This window comes from Chaetodon trifascialis, chromosome 13, assembly GCF_039877785.1.
Source record: "Chaetodon trifascialis isolate fChaTrf1 chromosome 13, fChaTrf1.hap1, whole genome shotgun sequence".
NCBI classification, from domain to species: domain Eukaryota; kingdom Metazoa; phylum Chordata; class Actinopteri; order Chaetodontiformes; family Chaetodontidae; genus Chaetodon; species Chaetodon trifascialis.
In genome coordinates this window covers 26,180,533-26,189,006 of record NC_092068.1, presented here as the reverse complement: position 1 = coordinate 26,189,006, position 8,474 = coordinate 26,180,533, and the positions used below count along the sequence as shown (strand labels likewise).

The 8,474-nt window shown below is 40.3% G+C and overlaps 1 protein-coding gene across 1 annotated transcript; it reads left to right on the top strand.

The window, feature by feature from the left end:
• Window positions 1-289: 289 nt before the first annotated feature.
• LOC139341446 (high-affinity choline transporter 1-like) lies at window positions 290-7,612 on the top strand. Its single transcript, XM_070977989.1, has 8 exons — window positions 290-473; window positions 4,173-4,289; window positions 4,616-4,771; window positions 4,982-5,130; window positions 5,269-5,412; window positions 5,748-5,901; window positions 6,649-6,866; window positions 7,091-7,612. Exons 1-8 carry the CDS (start codon window positions 290-292, stop codon window positions 7,610-7,612), a joined length of 1,644 nt encoding a protein of 547 aa, XP_070834090.1.
• Window positions 7,613-8,474: the final 862 nt, after the last annotated feature.

Here is an 8,474-nt window from a genome sequence, read left to right as displayed (position 1 = left end):
TCATAAAGCTGAAATTATATTGTTTCTCCTGGGGCCAGTTTTTAAAAACCAACAAAACATTTGACAACATAAAAATGCAGGACGGCCTGTTTGCTTGCCAAGTCACTGAACTTGAGATCTGCTATTTTCACCAGAGGGCATCGACGTATCTTTAAAGTGGAGGAGGTTTTTTCTTTGACTGGTCTGGACTTGGTCTGGAATTCCATTTCTCTTTTCAAAAACACTCAGTCAGTTAGACGTTTAGTCAGTCAGACATCAGCAAGAGGAGAAGCCAGTCCACTAGTCCATCATGGCCGTCAACATCCCAGGAGTGATCGTCATGGTGATTTTCTACCTGCTGGTCCTCGGGACCGGCATCTGGGCTTCTTTCAAGTCCAAAAGGGAACAGAAGAAAAGTGCAGCCACTGGAATGGATATGGCCGTACTGGGAAATCGTAACATTAGCTGGGTGGTGGGAGTCTTCACGATGACAGGTGAGGAAAACACAGTTCAATTTCAATTCAGATCAAATCAAATCAATTTTATGTAACAAAAAATGTCTCAGGACATTTTCCATATAGAGCTGGTTCACACCAAACACTTTATGTATAGAGAAACAAAAAACCCAATTCTGTCACGAGCAAGCACTTGGAAAAGCTTCCTTTTAACAGGCAGAAACCTCAGGCAGAACCAGGCTCTGGGTGGGCGGCCATTTGCCTCCAACGGTTGGGTTTGAGAGAGCAAGAGAGAGAGAGAGAGAGAGAGAGAGAACTGGGTCAGAAGTTATTTGAAAAACAGGCAACAGTTTGTGAAGATGGGAGATCATAAATCTGAATGTTTGGACGTTGTGTGTGGAGTCCTGCAGGGGTCAGTGTTGGGACCAAAATTATTTATCATCTACATTAATGATATTTGTAATGTATCAAAATTATCAAGATTTGTTCTGTTTGCTGATGACACAAACATTTTGGATTCTGGTGAGAATTTGCAGCAACTTTTGGACATTATCAGTTCCGAATTCAGTAAAATCAAAGAATGGTTGATAAAAACAAGTTATCATTAAATCTGAGCTAAACGAAATTCATATTATTCGGAAACTGTAGGACAAATACTCAAGTGCAGATACAGATAGATGGTGTCAACATAGAAAGAGTGAATGAAATTAAATTTCTCAGTGTGATAATTGATAACAAAATTTGCTGGAAATCTCACATAAAACACATACAAACCAAACTGTCTAGAAGCATTTCAGCAAAACACATTCTGGATCACAAATCGCTCCACATTCTCTACTGTTCACTGGTTTTACCATATTTAAATTACTGTTCAGAGGTTTGGGGAAACACTTTCAAAAGTTCAATACTGCCATTCGTAATACTTCAGAAAAGAGCCATGAGAATAATTCACAATGTTGGTTTTCGAGAACACACAAATTCATTATTCCTACAGTCCAGAACTTTAAAATTCTTCAGTTTAAAAACAGGTATAAAGAAATGATCTTCACAAGGTACAGGAATGTAGAGGGACTTTGTTAATCACCAGGGGTTTTGTTTTGTTTTGTTTTGTTTTGTTTGTTTTGATACTAATTACAATTAAATTATTTGTGATTATGTAGATTTGGTTGTATGATGATATATGGGTCATTGATTGTAGTGTATAAAGGGGTAGGATTTAATAAGTCTACACTTGTTCCTACTCCTTTCTGCGCATGTAAATTGAGAGGTTTAAGTGTTTGTGAATGGAATTTCATTGTCTATTCTGCTGTTGTAATTAATCGTATTTTTTTTGTTTTTTTTGTTTTTTAAACTACCCTCTGTTTCATTTTACATGTTCGAAATAAAGACATCAATCAGAGAGAGACAGAGATAGACAGACAGAGACAGACAGAAATGCAATCACAGTAACAGTGACAGTGCTAATAATAAACACAAGTGAGAAAACTAGGATGGAATCTGTATTACCAGGGGCGGACTGGGACAAAAAATCAGCCCTGGCATTTTGGACCAGACCGGCCCACCACATTCGATAACGCACATCTTTTCGGTCTTTTCGGTCTCTTGAATGTCTATACCAAAGGTGCAACTCTTTAAAACCACGTACCTTAAGCCATGCAATGAGTTAACGGGAATCAATGAGAGTGGACACATTAAATACTTCCAAAAAGGGTAATTTATTAACACTACAAAAAAGTATACTCCACCACTCCATCACAGTAATGGATCTTTAAGCAGAATTCATCCTATTGGGTGTACCTATGTGTTTCAGGGAGGAAGAAAAGAGAAAGAGAAAGAATAGAGATGAGAAATGTTGGATCAGATGCTAACTCTTCCGAGAGTAGTACTCAATAAACTGTGAAGTGACCCAGTCCAAAAGGATGAATGTAGCTGAACTAATGAATGAACTTTGAACTCTATGTACGCATGTTTGAGAGAGAACGAGAGAGAGAGAGAGAGAGAGAGAGAGAGAGAGAGAGAGATTTAATTATTGGTCAATCTTCAAGATAAAAATAGCAGAGTAGAAACTGAAAATTTAAGAGGGATGACGACACATGAATGAGGGAGAGAGAAAGAGAGATAATAGACATGGCTGACTGATCTGATTATCACTCTTTTCCAGACAAAACAGAACTTGGGCAAATCCTTAAAAAAGTGTGTGACAGAAAGAGAGTGAGAGGATCATCTGTGTCTTTTGCATTACATAAACTGTGAACTCACCAAGGAAAAGGGATGCAAGTGAAGTCATCCCTGAAAGGACCACTCCTATAACAAACAAGTGAAGGCAGAGAGAGAGACAGAGAGAGAATAGTCAGTGTTGGAGGGTTGGAATCCTGTCAGAGAGGAGGAGAGGTTCAGGCTTGTAGGAAAGCAGTCCAGCTTACCGCAGGTTTTACTGCATGTCCCTGTTCAATGTGGCCACCAGCACCACTGTCATCGGCCACGTGAGCTGATGATTGAGCATTTGGCAGCGTTGACTTGAAGAACCAGCTTCTTCTTGTCTCGCAGTTTCCCTGCACTGAAGATCCTAACAGATTATGTTACCGACGCAAAAGAGGGGAAGTGTTTCATGATATGAGTGGGCGAGATGAGCCCTGTCACATGACAGTGAAGAAAATAACCCTTGACACAAGCTGCTCTGCGGCAGCCTGTGTCGAGGGCCGGTCGGTGGTTATGAAGAAACTCTTGTGCTGACTTTTTTTTTTTTTTCCGAATGCATTACGCCGCAGGACCAAAGTGAAAGGGGTTGGTGTTCAACCATGCGATTGGGCCAGCCCAATGTCAGAGCAGATGTTTTGAATAAATTAACATGTCACTGTGGCTGTCAAGGCATTTATGGCACAGTTGCTGTCCCGGGGCACCAGACCCTAAGGCTCCTGGCTCACTGCGTGACAGTTAATTAACAGTTAATTTCGAACAAGCCCACCTTAAGCTCAGAATAAAATAAAGCAATAAAGGCTACGAGGTGGCTCCTGCTGTATTATGTTGTGATTGAGTGGCCCAGTGTCCAAATCTAATCAAGTTTGATTATTCTCAGTTGATATTCTACTTACATTGAACACATTCTTAAACTATCCATTGTCTATACTGGACTATCCCTTTATATACACATATATATGTATACACACATACCGCCCCATTCTTAAGCTAATTAGTGTTACATATATCTACACACACATACACACACACACACACACACACACACACACACACACACACACACACACACACACACACACACAGCCTATAGCTCTCATTGCAGGGCAACATATACAGACACAGCTCACACTCACACCTACGGACAATTTAGAGTCACCAGTTAACCTAATGAGCATGTTTTTGGTCTGTGGGAGGAAGCCGGAGTGCCCGGAGAGAACCCACGCATGCACGGGAAGAACATGCAAACTTCACACAGAAAGGCCCTGCCCGACCTGGGGATCGAACCGGCGACCTTCTTGCTGTGAGGCACACGCAATACCTGCTGCTCCACCGTGCCGCCCCATTCTTAAACTAATTAGTGTTAACACCACAGACCCAGACCAGGTGCAGGTAGTATTCTGAGGACGTGGTATGATCATGACATGATGAGATGATCCTACTGAAAGTTTATTAATGATGATGAATTATCCCCCAAACTTTTGCCCAAATATCTGCTGTCTGTCCACTCAATGACTTGCTGTGTGTTCATCCGTCCTGTAGCTACGTGGGTTGGAGGAGGCTTCATTGTTGGCACAGTTGAGATGGTGTACACGCCCTCCATGGGACTAACCTGGACAATCATGATGTTGATGGCATACAGCTCGTCTTTTATAATTGGTAAGAGTTTCAAATTACATCTGAGAGGATACTGTATGTCTGCATGTGTAATAAAACTAATGTAGCCTGTTGATCTACAAACAAAAAACAAAAATCCTGCATCTATTTGATGCATTCAAGCTTGGCGACTTTACAGATGAACTAACTAACTGAAACTCAGGGGGGTGTATAATTGTATGCTTTATTTAAATGTTAAAAAGCAAATCAAAGGAATAGATATACAAAGTAAACTTGTTGCTGGATGTGATCTTTTTCACCTTCACTTGATTGATTGATTGATTGATTTTTTTCTAATTGTGATGTGATCTGTCCTTTTGTAAATCAAGCTGGCTTGGTGTTTGTCAAGCCACTGAGAGAAAGAAACTGTGTGACGATGCTGGACCCTTTCCATATCAAGTACGGAAAAATACTAACAGCTGGACTGAGCCTGGCTTCACTTATTATGGATGTGGTCTGGGTGCCCACAACACTACTTGGTTTAGGTACAGTATATACAAATGCACTTTATATACTGTACATATATTGCATGTACACATATTTGTATATTTGATATATACTTTATCATTTCAGTACAGTAAATGTTTATGTGGACGTAAATTCACACCTTTACTATGTCGATGTGACTTGCTATAATGAATGTGAACACAGAAAGACATGGTCATAAAATGTCCCTGTTGGAATGTGTTTGACAGGAGGAACCATGAGTGTGGTCCTGGATTTGTCCAACACTGTGTGCATCTGGATCTCTGCTGCGGTCGCCATTATCTACACGCTGCTGGGAGGCCTCTACTCTGTGGCCTACACAGATATTATACAGCTTGTCCTCATATTCGTCAGCTTGGTGAGTTTGTTATCCTTTTTAGTTCAGTTTAGTTTGGCTTTTTCTTTGAAGGAACTTACACAAGGTACCAAAATCTCCAAAGGATGCTTTTTAAAGTTGTGTGTGTGTTTATCATTTACATTTTATTTGTCTCTGCAGTGGCTCTGTGTTCCCTTTGTTATGATGAGTCCGTCCACCATGGACATTAGCCAGACACTGATGAATAACACCTTACACGCTCCCTGGATTGGTCAACCAGAGCTGGAAAAGACCTGGATCATGATTGATAACTTCTTATTCTTTGTAAGGAAGCAACAACACAGCCTACATCAAACACAGTTCAGTCTAGTTTTGATGGATATCTTCAGAATGATGATAGAAAACATAAAGACTTAAATAATAGACTGTTTTTCATTGTAACTAAAGAATCAGAGTGGCTGTAATTAAAGACTATTATCTGAAACAGCATGTTTGTCAATGTCAAGGTTAACTCTCCACTATTGTAAAGTTGAAAAGGTGATCTCTTTCATTTGAATGAATGCTTCAGTGATAATGGCAGACTGACATTTTTCAGCATTTATCTGATGTGGGCATCACATTTGTGATTAAATTAATCAACTGTCTGTTTTCTGCTTCAGACTCTGGGATCTCTGGGATTCCAGTGTCTCCATCAGAGGACCTTGTCAGCTTCTTCCACGAAAGCAGCCAAGCTCACATGCTTTGTTGCTGCTTTCATCTTTCCTGTATTTGGGATACCTCTTATACTGCTGGGGGCAGCATCTGCATCCACAGGTATTAACAACTTCTACATACTGGGGTAAACTGTGAAAACTGAAGTCTATATTTTGATCATATAAACGCATGAATGACTTTCCATTAAATGTCAAGGAAGACCGTCCGTCTAGAAAGTCTGTGAACAGCTTTTATGGCAGCCACCATTCCCTCCACTGAAATGTTCTTGAGCAAGGCTAAGAATCGGTAGCTGTAATGTCTCTATTGGTCTCTGATCTCTTTGTGGAGCGGCAAGAATTTGCTCTGAGACATCAGAAAACCAGTGATCAACGAGTCAGGAATTTGTAATTCTCACTGAAAACTAAGAAGTGAAATTAAGAACCAAATCAGTTCACCTGAAAAGAAAAATCTCTCCTCTTTGTTGGTGATCCAAACTCTGTTTAAACCTTAACATACAGAAGAAATGGTCAGTTCTCTTTTACTTTACGATGTTGTGTTCATGAAAGAACAAGACCTTTAGATAATAAAGAGTGAAGTAACAGAAAAAGGAAGATTGAGAGTCGCGTAGAGTATCGCAGTAGAAGAGGGAACTCTTTGTCTTCTGGGGTTGTCCTCATAAGACCTAGTTTGCTCAGAGTGCAGCATTTGATGATACTTGTTGAAATTTTATCTTAAAGTAAGGATGATAGTCATTTTTCCCCTTAGTTGAGTGATTCTTGAGTATATACAGTAGGCCCATCTTAAAATCAATCAGACAGATAACAGGAGCATTGTTCAGTCTTTCCTTCTTTTGTGTCCATGCCTCAGACTGGAACCAGACTACCTATGGTTCTCCATCTCCATATGAACGTGGGGAAACAGCTTTCGTTCTGCCCATCGCCTTGCAGCACCTCACTCCACCCTTCATCTCCATTATTGGTATTGGATGTGTGGCTGCCGCCGTGATGTCATCAGCTGACTCTGCTTTGCTTTCTGCAGCTTCTGTCCTCACTGCTAACATCTACAAGAGCATCCTGAGACCTCAGGTGAGACAATGTACTTGTTAGTCAAACTGCTGTTTGCTATTGTGAAGGTTGATGTTTATTTTGAAAGAAAGGCAATGGAGTGCAGGAAAGTATCAATGGTATAAAGTGGCATGATGGAGAAACAAAGTAGGAGGAAGAGTGAAGAAGACTAAAGAGAGGTATCTGAAAGCAGGATAGTCTCAGTCTGTTAACCTCTTCTTCTTCCTCTCTTATCTCTTCTTCAGGCATCAGACAGAGAGAGTCAGTGGGTGATCCGTGCTTCTGTGGTGGTCGTGGGCTTGGTTGGTACATCACTAACCAGCATAAAAAACAGCATCATACTCTTCTGGTTCCTTAGTGCTGAAATGGCCTACATCATCCTCTTCCCTCAATTCGTCTGTGTCCTCTTCTTCGACATCTCCAATGGTTACGGGGCTATTATGGGCTGCCTGGTGGGAGTTGTATTGAGACTGCTCAGTGGAGACCCATCTCTAGGGTTAGCACCAGTCATACACTTCCCAGGATGCACTCTTGAGGACGGGGTTTATGTCCAGTACTCTCCAGTTAGGACCATCTCCATGCTGTCTGCCATTGCTGCCATCTTGTTGTTCTCCTACCTGGCTTCTGTGCTCTTCAACAAAGGCATGCTTCCTGAGAAGTGGGATGTGTTCAAAGTGAAAGCCCACCAATCACCACAACCACTGACACCAACAGATGCTGCCACAGGACAGAATGAGAATGAGATAATTGAACAGAAACGACTCTGAGATCGAGGCATCAGAGCCAATGATGAGCACAAAATGTTAGTGTTCCTGTGTGTACAGTAGAATCTGTTGTCTCAAATTAAAATAAAGACCAGTAAATATTAGTTTTTCAGAAAAGTTTCTGTATCCAAAACATAAACGTACTATGAAACATGCACAATGTGTTTGAAGGTGGTGGCCATTGCTTCATCAAAGTTGGAAAGTTCACAGCACATTCGTACTGATTAGGAATTCTCTCTCTCTGATTGGCATCTGTGATGTGTGCTTCATTCACATGCACATTAGGTTTTTGTCAATTATGAAACTGTCTCATAAATATTAAATATACAAGACGCAATAATAGAATAATATTTGACTTTTGTTTGCATTCCAGTGTCCTGCTTATGTATTTGCTATTGGGAACATTCTATTGTGCTGCAGGGTATTTTTTTTCCTCGCAAGGTGTCATAAATATTAAAACTTCCCAATCCCATCTCAGTGTGCTGTATATCAATACTGTATTATTATAGTCACAGAATATCATTAAAGATATCATTAAATTAAAGTCTTTAGAGATTTTAAGCATTTGGTACAAGTGATGCAGAAATGTTTTCGTTATCTAAATTGGGAATTTAGACTGAAAGATATAATCTTTCATATTTATTAAATATTTTACTTAAACTGTCCACCAAAGGTGTGTATGGCCATAGTGAAACCACAAAGCTCAGAGTGACACCCGGGGCCTTGATTGATCATTATATATATTTTATGAAATCAAGACATTTGAATTTAATAGCTTGAATGAAGCCAACCATCAATCCATCTATTCATTGTGGTGGCAGCAGGGTGAGCAAGGTAGTAAAGACGTTCCTCTCCCCATGAATGT